Consider the following 14,847-nt stretch of genomic DNA (forward strand, 5'->3'; position numbering starts at 1 on the left):
CTGAAATATTGCACTCCTCAAGCTTCACAGCCCTCTTCGGATGAAGATACTGTATCGGCATTTCAATATAACTGCAAGTACAGCACTAAATATCAAGTACAATGAAGGAGAAAACCAGATTTGTCGGCAGCTATTCTTAGAAGGCATTCTGGAGGTGAGGTTTGGAAGTTGATTCGCCGTGTGCTCACATATTTACCGCGGGCGAAGATGGAAGACCACTGCCATTCTCACTCATCCTTGGCGGGCTGAAACCACGTGAATGGCCGGCAAATGAGGCATCCGGGCATACCGACGGCAATTGTATTAGTAGAGGCGGTGCGGTTGAATGCTACGCCATCATGGGGGGTATTTACGAAGGCCTCCAACATCGCGTTTCACATGCGTTCCTTCCGAAATACGTCACTTAAATCCCCTAAGAGCTCTTCTGTACCTTTACGAGCCCAGCAAGTGAACACTGCTCCAGACGCAAAGGCTCTGAGAGGCAAAACACGAAAGAATTGAAGGATGCCTCAAGAGTTCTGCCCGCACTTCATGCTGCGGTTTATCTGTTGTCTCTCAGGGCTATGAGCTCTTATCAAAAGGGCAACTGGTGGCAATTCTGTTCGAGCAACCAATACCATACAAATGGCACCAATATCTGTGAACTTTGCTGAGATGCCTGCGGTATTCTTCTGGACCAGTCATCTTTTAGTTTGGCTGCTGCCCAGGCTAATTGATACGCAGCATTCCACAAACTGTTTGATCTAATTGAGCGAACCGAGACACTTGCAGACATCTATAGATTTCTTCGATCCTTGTAAGCTACTTTCCCATGGGAAAAAGAACCAGAAAATGTATGGAAAGGCCCTCAGGTAGTTCCTATAGGCTTCCTTATGAAGCAATGGCTCCCGATTGACAGTGGTTGACCCAAGCATCACTGCCCTTCGACTCCATCACTTACCTTACTCTTTGGTTTCTACGTAGGAACTCCCGTGAAGAAATTTCTGAACAGATTCTCACTAGCCATTGACCTAAATTTCCTGATTTCCTGGACAGTTCTCGACTTCTGGGCTACAGCGAATAGACTTCTAGAAAGAAATGAAGTTTCTAAAACATAACTTATCTACTTGTGACGTTTGGGTCCGCTGGAGCCTCTTGGAGCACTGCTCGAGGAAAAACTCCACTACTGACGTCTATGTCATCTCCAATTGCTTGCTATGTCTTGTCTAGTTCTCACTTATATGACTGTTGTAGAATCCATCCTCTGGCTAAATCTTCCAACTTATTGTCTAAATCATTGTCCATGCTCAAAAATGTATGCTGTGATAAGATTCTAATTACGGCTATAGAACCTCAACCTGTAGAGTTTGAGATAGAGAGCAGTCGTTTGAACTTCCAGAAACGTAGAGCTGAGCGCAAACCATCTTTCCAGGTACTGTCATTTGGCTGTCAGGATCAAGAGTTCGTCGTCATTGACCCAAGATTTGTGATTCCATAAGAAGTATGTCTACCGAACGTTATCTTCGGTCCGTCGCTTTTTTTTTTTTTTTTTTTTTTTTTTTTTTTTTTTTTTTTTTTTTTTTTTTTTTTTTTTTTTTTTTTTTTTTTTTTTTTTTTTTTTTTTTTTTTTTTTTTTCTTTTTTTTGACCTGTTTTTTCTTTTATTTCAGCGAAAAGTGCTGGGAAGATTTTATTCGAACTTAATCCTGCCTTTTGAAGGGCCCAAATATATTATTGGCTGTTTATTAGGGCTTTCTCTGTAGTTTCTTCCTCCTTAGTGAGTTCAACTATCTTAATTCGTGATCATTCGATAGTCCAAGATTAGTACAATCGGTTGGCAGTGGCAAGTGATCTCTGCCCATTTTGCACTGGAAGAGAGACACTTACACGTAGGACGGTACTTAATTACAGCATCATATCTCAAGCCAAACAAGAGCATGAAGAAAAGGCAACACCAGGAAACATTAGTTGTCGTCCTGTTGTCGAGAATCAGTGTGGTATGTACCACATCTACGAGCTACGAGCTTAAAGACCTCGCAACGTAACAACAATTCTTATGAGTATATAGCCCAGGGAAGACACTCCAATGCTACTGAAGATGTTTATCTATCTGATTCCCCAATAGAAGAGTACCACAAAGTTCTATCCAGCAGGAAAAGGAAGAGGTGAAAACTAAGACCCGAGCACCGCCAGCCTCTTATACAACCTCATGGAACCCAGAATGATCAACGAATTGAATACTTTGAGTCAATAGGGCTTCCCCGTTTCTTCTGCGACCCGGCCCTGTCGAGTCACTGTTTCTAGATATGCTGCGAACCGGGCTTACACCCTCCCCGAGATCACACTTGACAAAGCAGTACGGACTAGCAACGTAGATCACAAGCATCGAACAGCATCACCTAATTCCTTGTCCCGGCTGGAGTCGTCAGATTACTTAATTGTCTAGAGTACCCGAGCTGACGAACAACCTGCAAAGACACTCACGATGTTCAATACTCGTCACATCTCGGATCAACGCCAGTATAGGAGAGCATCTATTGCTATTATGTTGCTCATACGAAGCGTTGACAAGGGGTTCACTTGTTCAAGACTCCAAGTTGATGCGGTTTCGGATTCGAAATCCTTGTCATGTCCTGGGAAGTGGGGCGTCGAGATGGTGAGATAACGCGGTAAGCGCTCGACTGCTTAGCCGAAGGAGAGATTTGGAATTGCAATTAAGATATGCGTAGTTTGTTGGATAGATCGTCTCCGCAGAACCGCTTTCTCGCATTTCGTAAGGTTGACAAGCTTATCATCTTGTCGGAGACCGAATGATTAGGCGGGTTCTGTTTCCCGGTCAAGTGAGGCTGTTTTGATGAAATGTCGTAACTTGACAGAAAACGTTGCAGGGGAATCCCCTATAGGAAGTGAGATCCGAGCGTCGCCTAATATAACCCTGCCCTGGGGTTGAATGGTCGGCAACTAGGACTCTCGATGATGGAATTTCTTTGAGATGGAGAAAAATGCAGAACTCGGGACACCCCAGCTATCAGAGTCTGGCTGGGCCCCGCATCTCCGCTTCTCATTTTGAAGATGTTGCACCGCTATTGATCGGCGGTGAAGATGTTCCAGGACCTTGGCTAGCTCTTCCGTCTCCCCTCCCTCTGCCCTTGCCATTGGCCTCCGCTCTCCGCCCACACTGCGACCCTGCATATGTCAAGACGAATACCCCCATCTTGGTCCATCTTGAGCATGGCCATGCATTTGGGCTGCGCGTATTAGGAATGAGAAGGGGGGTGTTCGAAGCATGGTTGGCTGGAGCTCGTCAGAGCTGGTAGAGCCAGAGGCTGCCCAGAGAGAACATCTGCATTACGAATTGTCCGTCCTTGTTGTGGTGGGGGAGAGTAGGATTGCTATGCTACGCTATAAAGTCTCGAGGGTCCTTCATTCGGCTTCATTGCCGCCTCATTTTCTCCCCAGTCATTAGCATATCGTTGTGCAGAATTTCAAAATGCTTCGATCTCGTTTCCCATCAGCTCATCACTTCACTGTGTCAATCTTCGGATGCCAGTATCATGCCGACTCACCCTCACCTGAGAAACTATCTCTCATCAACAAGTTTGACGGACTCATCAAGGCCGCCGCGATTCATGTCGAAGAGCTCGAGCAAAATGACCTCCCCTCCAAGGTCTGGATGAGCTACTGGAAGTCTCCCCAGGTTTTCAAGGCATGGTGGGAGAGCCCGGAAACTTCTGCCTTCTGGGCCGCTCTGCCTGAGAACGCTGGTTTCTGGAGAGAGACCGTGAGCTTGCCCGCCACGAGATCAATGTACGAATCCAACAAGGAGCAACCTTCTGGTTTCGGCCACTGCGGAGAGCTGATCCCCCTCACTTCGAAAACGGGATACTGGGGCGCCTACCGCTCGCGTATGACCCCTGATGGTCCGGAAGACAAGTTCGAGTCTCCTCTGCCTGCCGTACCCGAGGCTCGTCCTTTGACGGACAAGATCCGCCCCGGAAGGGTCAGAGTGTCCAAGTTCCCTGACAACATCTCCTTTGTTGTCGAGGGCCAAGACTACAGTGCCATGAATGATAACGAGCGCGAACACTGGAACGAGAACTTCGACGGTCTGACCAAGCAATGGGTCACCAATGTCATGAACGCTGGTCCCGCCGGTGGGATGGTTTCTTCAAGGGCCTGCCACGCCTTCGCGGGTGATAAGCAACCTGGTGCCACGAAAAGCGCTGTCAACGGCGCCTCAACCAACGGCACTAATGGTACAAATGGTACCAACGGAACTTTGACAAATGGACACGGCAACGGAATCTTCCCCGGCTTGGACTACATTCGTCAGGCCCAGATCCTCTTTTGGCTTGACCTTTCCAAAATGGAACACATCGGCAGAACGGATAAGGTTCACGTCAAGCTCAGACGCGACTTTTTCGCTGCATACGGGCCTGGCGGAGTTATGGAGGGTGGTGATTTGCTGCTTTGGGTTGATGTGGCAGTTCTGAAGGGTGAAGAGATGGACGCGGAGTATGTTGGGTGCTATGATGGAACAGGATTTCTTGCATACGACGACCACCCCGCGTTCGCGAGCGAAAAGGTGGACATCGCCAAGCTGCCAGCGTTTTTCGACGCGCCGATCAAGTCCCAGCCCATTGAGTGGTAAAGCGTAATAGTAATAATGTGTCATCTCATGTTTGTGTCAAAATCGTCCACGTAACCCTCCTTTGTAGGTGACCTTTCACGATAAACAGACGAAGAGCCTCCTCTAGCAGCCGGTGGGCACAGATAGCAGAGAAGCATTCCGTCTTGGGTGCTCGCTGCTCCGTGCTCCACGTTCATCCGGTATATTACGAGGCCAAAATTTCGCTCAATCAGGAACTGCACATTCACAATCAGCAAGTGTTTCCGAGTGGGGGCGGGCCGGGATTGAGTCAGTGGTTGAGAATAGAGTTCACAGGGGCCCCTGTTCCAAGTCGGCCCAGTTCCCCGGACGGGACCGTTCTTCAGCAACGACTAATAGAAATGCAACGTGCATGGGGTCCGCCGGCCGGCAACCTCGTCGCGGCCCAACGGGCCAGAAGGCGAGACCACGGGAGGGATCTATTGTCTTACCAGAAATGGCCTGGTTTTGGGGGATGTGCGACCGTCGACCGAGATCTAACCTGCCCATCCGCTGATTGTGGTTGAGAATTTGGTCCCTAGTGGTTCCCGTTTCTGATGATCCAACGGTTTTAACAAGCATCTTATGACCCATCATTACAACTTCATAGTTCACATAACCAGCTACTGGCCAAACTCTCCATTATTACGAATCCCGCATGGGACGAAAGTCATGTTATGTCGTTTTCTCCGATGCCACGCAAATGCCTCAGGAGCCCTTGCTTTCTGCTGCCAAGTCAGTTTGACGTTCCCTTCCGCGGGCCAATGCAGTCCTTGTCTGCCAGCTTGCTAAGTCATGTCCCATGAGCAGAACTTTCTAATGTGGAAATGTGCTTGCCGATCTCCACACCCTGACCTCTCAAACAATCTACTTCGGCCAGATACGTTCAGAGAGGAAGAGAGAAAAGGGGGTTCTCTCGTCATTACCGATTCAGCACTGTGGACCTATGTTGTCTCCTCCAACCCTGAGAACGCTTTCCTGTAACGTAGAATTACTACCTGAGTCCACAATCACGGTTCACTATCTTTATGTCTTCCAGTCGTTCCCCTGGACCTAATGAACGAGGGTTTGGTCGATCCTAACTGCCGATTGCAGGTTGGAAGTAACCTGCAGATGGGTCCTGCAGGCGGCAGACTCTGCAACCTTTTCGCGACCCGATTCTTAAGCACGAGCTGCCCAAAACTGGCGTCTGTCTAGCCGGTTCAGCATTACCCGCAGGTCTACTCCTTCAACTTTTTGGAAGCGCTTTGTTTTTGCCTATCCCCGATTAAGAACGAGTGTGTGTGTGTGCGTGCATTTGCGGTCAACTCCGACAACCCGCAACAATGGCGGTCGCTGAAGCGTTGATGCCGGCGGTGATTGAGATGTGGGTGGAATATGCCATTGGAATTTTGGTTCTTTTTCTACGAATCTTCACGAGATGTAAGAAGGTGGTGGGTTTCAAATGGCAAGGCGACGACTATTTGGCCGTGGCGGCCATTATATTCTTCACGGTTAGTTTGTTGTCTCAATCGGGAACCCCTATTCCCAACCACACCACGGAGCGGGCTCCGCTGACAACACCATGAACCTTAGTTGGAGGTTATGATGTGTCAAATCATCGGTAAGAACAGACTCTTGTATGCCAAGAAAACTTTACTTTTGTTCTAACGACCACTTTCTAGTTGAGAAGGGAAGCATCACGGGTATGACCGACGAGATCGCCTTGAGCCTTACGCCAGAACAATACAAGAGCCACGAAACGGGAGCGAAATGGCTTTTCGCTGCGTGGTATGTCTACGTCAGCATGATTTGGAGTCTAAAGGGCATCATGCTCTTCTTCTTCTCCAGAGTCACGTAAGTTGCTGTTCATCGTTTTCCTGCGGAACAGACGCTAAACAACGATTGGGCAGAAAAACTCTGCCAGAGGAACGCCTGGTCAAGGTGGTGTCCGTCATTACCGTCTTTGCCTACTTGGCCACACTTGCAGTTGTTACAGGACATTGCCGTCCTATGCACAAGCTTTGGCAAGTGTATCCCTATGCCGGAGGTAAGGAAGATACTGTGATGTTTCGAAACGCGTTGGACGGCGAGAATCTAATGTCCTGTAGATGACTGCACGCAAAACACCTCCAAATATTACGCGTTGGTGACTACAAACGTCGTGTAAGTACTGATGGATCTGGAACATTCATCGTATTCCTTAGCTGACGCGTGTGCCTAGAACCGACATCATGATCATGTACATTCCCATCCCGTTGTTGTGGAGGTTGCAGACCACTCTTCAAAAGTAAGTTGCAACTGAACGCCAAAGGGTCTGTGATTCTAACAAGCCATAGAAAACTTGCATTCGGCCTAATGTTCTGTGCCGGTTTCTTTATCGTAATTTGCACGCTATTGCGGTGCATCATCTGCTTGAGCACCCCCGAACGACTTGACTTGGGATTGAACTGGTCCATCCGTGAGACGGTAAGCTCAAAATTCATCGCTTCTTAGGTCTTGATCGTCATTTTGGCTAATCAATTTCCGATCAGGTTGTAGCGATTATCTGCACGAACGCTCCGTCAATCAAGCCGCTTTTTCCCCATCGACGCACTGGCTCCACGAATCCGAGTACTCCCCACTCCGGCCTGGTCACATTCGGCGGCACCGGCAGCTCACACAAGATGTCACGCGTCAGAAATGGCCATCAGAAGCTCGACGACACATCCGTTGGCAGTCAAGAACATATTGTCAACCCGAAGGGCGCCAGGAGCCAGACCACGGCGTTTGCGGACGACCGAAGTTCCGATGACGGAGGAAACTATAACTCGGGTATTCAGGTCACTAAGGATTACCACGTTGAGGTTGGCCGATAATGAGATGGCAGGAGCTACTAATGTGTGAATTCCGAGGCAAGCTCTACGCAGGATTACAGAGCTGCTCCGGCGGTTAAACTCCATCCATTTGGTGCCTGCTGGTGGAAAAGAGTCAAGATGTATAATACATGTACATATTGCGAGCCGTCCTCCTACGGCTGGCCGGTTGGGTACGAATTAATGACGTTCTGGTAACGAAAGACTCGAGTGACTGGGAAAGCTCATGGTCATCAAACGCTACTTGAGAATTTGACATCCATCTGCCATCGTCACTTTGTGTGGGGGCAAGCAGTTGGTATGGACAGGGAGTAGAGCTAAGAAACGGCATAACTCCTTAGCAAATCTTGACATCACGGGCAGGGTGCTCCGGTAACAACAGCCTCTTGATCAGGAAACACGCATTGTGTATGGACGGCTAGCGCTCCTCTCTCGAGTCATTACAAACCTCGCCAGACTGTCTCAATATATGGATGCAAGAATATTCCATTTTGGAGCCCCGAGCAATCGTTTCAAGCCTTGCGTCCGCCGCTGCATCTCAGTCCCCACTACGTCTTAGATACCAACAGACTGAGGTCCTTGACGTCTTCAAGGTCTTTCAAGCAGGTCTCATGCTTCTGCTTGATAAAGCCCCAAGCCGGTCCACCGAGTGGAACACGCAAAGGAATGCGTTTCTTGCTAGACGCAATACTGAAGATAGCGTCTGCAATCGCAGACGGCTTGGTAAGAGTTCCCGACTTGATACCCATCTCCACGTATTTCTCGAGAACACGTGCCGGCATATCTTTCTCGGCATAAGCTGGATGAGGCTCAGTCCGCGCCTTGCTATGCCCCTCGAAATTTGTCTGGACACCACTCGGCTCTACAATACAAAAGTTTACTGAAATACGTCAGCGACTCCTGCAATCTTTTATGCGAGATATGATGCCAGCTTACTGTTCCAATCAGGATGCATCTCCTTTGCCACAGACTCAGTCCACCCTTCGACGGCCCACTTCCCCGCGTGGTAGTACGCGTGACCCGGAAAGGCGCATTGTCCAGCAAGAGAGGAAATGTTGAAGATAATACCGCCTCGTCGGGTTTCAGACTGTCGCATGTTCTCGATGGCACAAGTAGTCATCCGAGCCGTACCGAAGAAGAGGGTTTCAATTTCCTGGTGAGCTTGTTCCTCGGTCGCAGACTCACTATCGCCGGACAACGAATACCCGGCATTATTCACCAAGACATCGAGATGAAAATCTTTGCCGAAGTGTTCGGTTGCGGCTTTGAATGCCTCTTTCACCGAGGTTGGTGATGTCACGTCAAGGGCAAGTTTGAGGAGGTTGACATTGTCATCGGGCAGGTAATCCAGGTCCTTAGGATTCCGAGCTGTTGCGACCAAGCGATGGTTCGGTTTGCTTGCGACTAGAGCTGCCAGTGCTTGGCCGATACCCGACGAACATCCGGTGACTGGTAGTGTGTCAGTTGTGTGAACCTAAGCGATTCTCACCATAGCAACTTACTCAACCAGATTGCGTCCGGGGGAAGAGTGTACGGTTTGGTGTTAACCGGGTTCATATTGACGTTGGAAATTGAAATTTTCGAGATGCTATTGACGATCGAGTCTGGTAAAGAAAAGGTAGATGTGAGAGAGTATGCAGGCTGAGGCTATCCTTTTCTATCTCAACGTCTCTGTCCCAGATTCGACTTCATCGTCGCGGATCTGATCTCTTGGACTTTATAGTCCTGACTCGTGGGCTCACACATTTCGATGTTGACTTGAGGTCCAATTGATTTTTCGGCTCCAAATTGTGGCGCAGATAGGATTCAAGGTGCTGACAGCCCAAACCCGATTCTTCTCACCGTGCCGGTCGGGTGACTCAAGCGGTATCGGTCAGACTGCAATGCAACGGTATTCGCATTCGCATCTGGCAACATACCGCAGAAAACAATGCTCGCACTCGGCTATGCCCATTGACATTGGTCTCGCATTTATTCCGCACTCGAACAATTCCCTTAGGCATTGATTGGTCTCCCATTTTATTTATGTCCAATATTGCATCTTCGAAGTCAAGCTTTGGAATGCAGCAATCAACAGGATCCGTTTTCCGCTCTTCCAAGTTTTTCAAGAACAAGCAAGCATATGAAAACACTTGGTCGTCTGCATTCTTACCCAATAGTCGAGCTTTGAAGTGTCATTGTCTCCGTCGCAGGCCCACCTACATCGTCTGACAGACAACGCGCGTCTGATGTGCCACGCTTAACCCACAGACTAAGCGTTATTATTGGCCCAGAGACATAGCTCCAGTCGACTCTAAGGCGTAATGCCATATAAAGGTTCTGCCAGTTCTGGCAGAGCTGGGACGATGAAGGTCTGTTAGTGGGCGTAGACTCGCGCCACGGCGAAAGCCTTAAGACGAGATTGAGCTGTGAGGTGAGACGTCCCTACTCTCAAACAAAGTTGACAAATGTGTTGCGGACGAGACAGATAACAAAAGAGTACCCGGAGTTCATGGTTGTGTCTGTTCATCCAGCACCATTTCGGCGACTGGCATGATGGGCTTGCCGCTCATTTAAAGCTATGCAATACTTGACATGGTTCGCGAATCGTCGTCCCGTCATTTCCGTCGAAAAGATCGAAAAAAGCGCAGAGACCGACGTTGGGCATCCATCTTAGGTCAAGCTAGGAGCGGAGATTACTACGAGCCTATTGAAGCCTGGTGGGTTGCGAGCAAGGACGAACACGACAAAGACAAGGCGAGAAAGCCGTGGGACTGGACTCAACTGAGTCACAAGTGCATGCATGTGACACTTGAGAAAGATTCTGATTAGTGTTTATACGGTGATGATTCCAGCTACGAGTGCGAGTTGCCGGCATTATTATTTGATGGAAGCAAAAATGCGAATCCATTCTAGCATTTCTACATGGGCCGAAAGTTCAAATTAGGTTACATCAATTTATTTCTTTGTTTTCCTCTTCTGCATATACTCCGCACTACATAAGCATAGTGTCCAGGCTTTGAAGTGACATTCGCACTCGCGGAACTGAAATGACGATATGCATGAAGATTTCAAATGGGATAGATAGTCTATTTTCCAAGTTCAGCGCCTGTCTTTTACTTTTTCACAGCTTGTACGCAGCCGGGTGACAGACTTTAGTACGTTCAATTAAAGAATATGGTTAGAAAAGGGTAGGATATGTTCGTAGCTGGACACTTGTTGCTTCGTCACACAATTATAGATTTGATTAGAGGTTTATCAGTGACGGTTACCTTCTTCTAGTGTCGCATTAAGTTTTACCTGGTTGAGTTAGTCAAGTCACTATGTCAGCGAGCTTTACAATGACGAAGAACCCTGACTGAAGCCGTGACAAAAGTCGCCCACAAAAGGGTTCTGAAAGTTTGGTCTTTTCGTATTCATACATCATCTCATAGTTTCTACTTAATCAGCTCACTTACTCAGCTCCAAGGCAAACGAGAAATGGAGGTGGCTGGAACCAAATCAAGTTGCAACTGGTCACACGAGACTTTGGTTAGTGGGGAAGCCCGCAGCACAACGGGCACTTAACATCTCCACCCCACAAAAAATAGCCAGAGCCTTGAGCAAACCCTGCGCGCAACAACGCCATGTCTCCGAGTCCACATCTCACCGCCTACTTCAACCGCATTGTCGCCGCGGCTCCTTGACGCCAATGGCCGCGGAGAGAGACGGCTCGCCCCCACGGCAGCTGCCGGACGCCGAACCGGAAGAGCTGTACGGCCAAGAGGTACGCCTGGAAGAGGAGGCTTTTGCTTGGTATAATCCCGACAAGTGGTACCCGATCCAGATTGGCCAGGTCTATGAGTCACGATATCAGGTGCTGCTGAAATTGGGGTTTGGCTCTGCGTCAACGGTGTGGTTGTGTCGTGATCTTGAGTATGTGCGCGATTTATTTACATACTTGTTGTCGTTTCGAGGGCTACTTAGCTAACTGGTGTTTTAGGAAGCATTGCTATGTAACTTTGAAAGTCTATGAGACTGGTCATCGGCAGGCTCGTAACGAGGAAGTGGTCCTTCGCCACTTGGAACGCCTCGAGTCTGAGCACCCAGGACAGAAACTCCTTCGCTCAATCAAGGACAGTTTTGAGCTGCAAGGGAAAATCGGCCCGCATGTTTGTCTGGTCTTCGAGACTCTAGGCTTATCCCTAGCCGACATTCGAGAGTTGGCAGGCGGCAAGCTGCCAGAGAATCTATTAAAAGGGTTGATATACGGCTTGTTACTGGGCATTGACTATATGCATTCAGTTGCACATGTCGTCCATACAGGTGAGGATGATTATGCTTTTGCAACACTTCACCATCATGCGCCTCAGAAGCTGAGGTGTTCTCTGCATCGGGGCATAGATCTGCTTCACTAACACACACGTCAGATATTCAAGATGGAAACATTATGCTCTCAATTTCAGACACGACAATCTTGGATGTCCTAGTGAACGGAGAATGGAGGCTTCCAAGCGCGAGAAAAGTCATGAGTGATCGTACCACCTACGCATCAACGGGGCTCGAGATCCCAGATGATCCAGGCGACCCTGTCATTTCAGATTTCGGCGATGCGCAATACGGAGAAGGCGACTTCGACGGCGAGGTGATGCCAGATCTGTACCGCGCGCCCGAAATCATCCTCGGAATTCCCTGGGACGAAAAGATTGATATATGGGCTTTGGGATTGATGGTGAGAGATTCGCCTGCGGCGAGGGGCCTACCAAATGCTGACGCTGATTTTCCACCGTTGCCAGGTTTGGGATTTGTTCGAGGGGAAGCTACTCTACAACACACGACACCGCGATCGGAATGCATCCCGGGCAGCCCACTTTGCGAGGACGGTGTCTTTGCTCGGACCACCGCCCGATGATCTTCTGGATAGAGGGTCGGCATGGAAAGACTTTTTTGACGATGAAGGTTTGTTGATGACCGTGCGAGTGGTTTGCAATGTAGGCCGGGTGAGACTGACGCGCGAGAGACAGGAAAACTAGTTGTCGATGGCGAGATACCAGAGTCCTCGTTCGAGGAGGAAGAGTGTAATCTCGAGGGAGCGGAGCAAGCCGAGTTTTTGGTGTTTCTGAGGAAGATGCTGCAGTGGAAACCAGAGGATAGGTTATCCGCCCGAGAACTGATGGAGGACCCGTGGCTGTGTCGGCAGACGGCTGATGACTGAAGGTAGACTTAATTAGATGAGGATGAAGACCCAGAGGCGTGAACAGAAAAAGGAACACGGTTGATAGGAAGGAGAAGAAGATACCCCATTGCTTTGATGTTTCGATGATCCAAGCTTCTTGAGAAGTTGTGGTCCAAAGGCGTTCTTTCAAATTGCTTGGTCAAGTGTCTCATCAGGAGGTCTATCATGAATGATGAGAGGCGTCTGGTGAGCCATAGGCACTACATATGGACATCCTTGAACGTAACAATGAAGCCACGGTCATCCGAACGGGGCATTCAGTGAGTCTGCTCAGTTATGAAGAAGAATTAGATCATTAGAATTATTCCAAACATGCTTCTATATGCTCCGTGTCCCATTTTGATCCCGAAATAGCATCCCAATCCCCATCATCATGTACAATGACCGGGAAGGGTTTTCTAGGCGCCGGAACTATGCGAAAGTGCGAAGCATCCATCAAAGGAGTGTCGTGAAAGCAAAACAGCCAAATCATCGTAAAAGTCGTGTAAAGCGTCGTCAATTATGTGCGGATGGAATTGAGCCCCGCGATGGAACTCTGGTTACCCATGAACCGTGATTTACAATGGTCCCGTCTAAGCGACCGCGGAGATCTCCTTGATCGGGGTAGGCAGCGTGATGATGCCGCAGTTGATGTTGCGCGTCGAGTAAATCTGGCCAATGGTCCAGTTGTCGTTTTGCCAGAACGTCTCCTCGCACTGGAGATCGGCAACGGCGCCGCCCTTTGCGGTGTAGCGGGCTCTGGTTGTTCACATTCCAATTAGCCTCGGCATTTCTTATGGCAAACCGTACTCCGTGACGCTTTCGGCGCAAATGTTTCATCGCCAGGGGAAACCCCACGAGGTAGAAGGCAAACCGGTAGGGAGTTGAGAGGATGTGACTTACGGGTATTTGGGATCATCATTACAAGTCCACGACTGGTTCAACGCAACAGCCTTCTCAGGCGTGCTCCACGTGAAGGACGTGGCCGTGCTCTCCCCGCCCTCGGGCGGCGTGCACTGATAGACCTGCTCGCCATAGAAGAAGTCGTTGAGACGGCTGCTGGCGGCGGAGCAGGCGACGGTGTAGTCGAGGACCGGATTGGAGACGTTGAAGCTGATGTAGCCCCACGAGTTCTGGTGGGAAGGCGTGCTGAAGATGTAGCTGGCGTGGTAGTCGAGACCCGTGAGCGTCCACTCGGAGAGCTTGCCTGATTTCTGGCCGCACGTCTCCTCGCGCTGGGCGATAGGGGAGGCGAGGGCTGGGGCGAGGAGAAGGAGGCTGGCAAGGAAGTGCATTTTGAGGGTTGGTGAGGGTTGTGATGGGTTGAGGGGTCTTTAATTTAAGAGGGTGAGTTTATGTTTACTATGAAGTGGGATTAGGTGGGATGAAATGAGATGAGACGGAAGAAGCGTGATGCTGTGATGCCAAATCTCAAGAGTTAAGACGAGGAACATCACGCAGGTATAAGTACACATCGCATCGTCAAACTTTTTACCAATCCTCTCGACATTGACAAAAGATCGCCAGTTGACTTTCCACACAGCATGCCATCAAAGAGCCTAAACCCGGGAGTCCCAGCCATCCATTGCATGAAAGTCGGTAAGGCCGGAGAGGTGGCACCGTTGAACCATGACGTAGCACAAAGGGTACCATTCTCGTATTTCTTGCGACCGCAGTCAACTGGATGGACCGTGTCGCCGTCAAGCGACATCCTTTCTCACCTATCCCATCCCATCCCTTCTTCCCCCACAAACGCGGCGTAGATCGTGCCCGTTGGCAGACAAGCGGGAGAAACAAAAAGAGGGGTGAGGGGGGGTCGCATCGCTCACTCGTACGGTAGGTAGAATGGGTGAAGACGGCGCTGAGCGGAGCATGGGGGTTGGAAGAGCGATCAAAATTGCCCGATTCCGGCTTGTCGCTGCAGGCACCATTCTGGTTCGGGTTGGGGCGAAATGTGTATTATTAGAAGAATTGTCTCTCGTCCTCATGATTTCACTATATTTTCACGTAAACTCAGCTGGGGCCTGCCTAGTGCTCGGCTCGGCAGCTGACAGCTAGCAAGCTAGCAGCTTTTTCGAACAGCGTGTGCCCTGGAGCGGACTGCCGATCGCTGGCTCGTGTTGAACACAGCAAAGGAGGATGCTAGTGGGATGGGATGGATATGCATGAATGGTCTTAATGACAGTCCCTCTTGCTTGTAGCGACGACCTTGCT

General features: G+C 49.5%; 6 protein-coding genes across 6 annotated transcripts; 3 read left to right on the forward strand and 3 right to left on the reverse strand.

Moving 5' to 3' along the window:
• Positions 1-3,468: 3,468 nt before the first annotated feature.
• Positions 3,469-4,629, forward strand: CPAR01_11481 (uncharacterized protein; the record flags this gene model as incomplete). Its single annotated transcript, XM_060495740.1, has 1 exon — positions 3,469-4,629. The coding sequence occupies one exon, from the start codon at positions 3,469-3,471 to the stop codon at positions 4,627-4,629; it is 1,161 nt and encodes a 386-aa protein (XP_060346088.1).
• A 1,322-nt stretch (positions 4,630-5,951) lies between these two features.
• Positions 5,952-7,463, forward strand: CPAR01_11482 (uncharacterized protein; the record flags this gene model as incomplete). The annotated part of the gene is made up of 8 exons (XM_060495741.1): positions 5,952-6,119; positions 6,202-6,229; positions 6,291-6,462; positions 6,519-6,655; positions 6,717-6,771; positions 6,830-6,895; positions 6,945-7,074; positions 7,140-7,463. 8 exons carry the CDS (start codon positions 5,952-5,954, stop codon positions 7,461-7,463), a joined length of 1,080 nt encoding a protein of 359 aa, XP_060346089.1.
• Positions 7,464-8,008: 545 nt separating this feature from the next.
• On the reverse strand, positions 8,009-9,017 carry CPAR01_11483 (short chain dehydrogenase; the record flags this gene model as incomplete). The annotated part of the gene is made up of 3 exons (XM_060495742.1): positions 8,009-8,340; positions 8,397-8,909; positions 8,963-9,017. The coding sequence occupies 3 exons, from the start codon at positions 9,015-9,017 to the stop codon at positions 8,009-8,011; spliced, it is 900 nt and encodes a 299-aa protein (XP_060346090.1).
• A 2,113-nt stretch (positions 9,018-11,130) lies between these two features.
• Positions 11,131-12,633, forward strand: CPAR01_11484 (uncharacterized protein; the record flags this gene model as incomplete). Its single annotated transcript, XM_060495743.1, has 5 exons — positions 11,131-11,354; positions 11,422-11,744; positions 11,849-12,150; positions 12,215-12,377; positions 12,443-12,633. 5 exons carry the CDS (start codon positions 11,131-11,133, stop codon positions 12,631-12,633), a joined length of 1,203 nt encoding a protein of 400 aa, XP_060346091.1.
• A 593-nt stretch (positions 12,634-13,226) lies between these two features.
• Positions 13,227-13,928, reverse strand: CPAR01_11485 (uncharacterized protein; the record flags this gene model as incomplete). Its single annotated transcript, XM_060495744.1, has 2 exons — positions 13,227-13,392; positions 13,537-13,928. The coding sequence occupies 2 exons, from the start codon at positions 13,926-13,928 to the stop codon at positions 13,227-13,229; spliced, it is 558 nt and encodes a 185-aa protein (XP_060346092.1).
• Positions 13,929-14,124: 196 nt separating this feature from the next.
• CPAR01_11486 (uncharacterized protein) lies at positions 14,125-14,562 on the reverse strand (the record flags this gene model as incomplete). The annotated part of the gene is made up of 1 exon (XM_060495745.1): positions 14,125-14,562. A coding segment is annotated over one exon (438 nt), but the record flags the coding sequence as incomplete, so codon positions are not given.
• Positions 14,563-14,847: the final 285 nt, after the last annotated feature.

This window comes from Colletotrichum paranaense (assembly GCF_030867605.1).
Source record: "Colletotrichum paranaense strain IMI 384185 chromosome Unknown Scaffold_9.1, whole genome shotgun sequence".
Classification (NCBI taxonomy): Eukaryota; Fungi; Ascomycota; class Sordariomycetes; order Glomerellales; family Glomerellaceae; genus Colletotrichum; species Colletotrichum paranaense.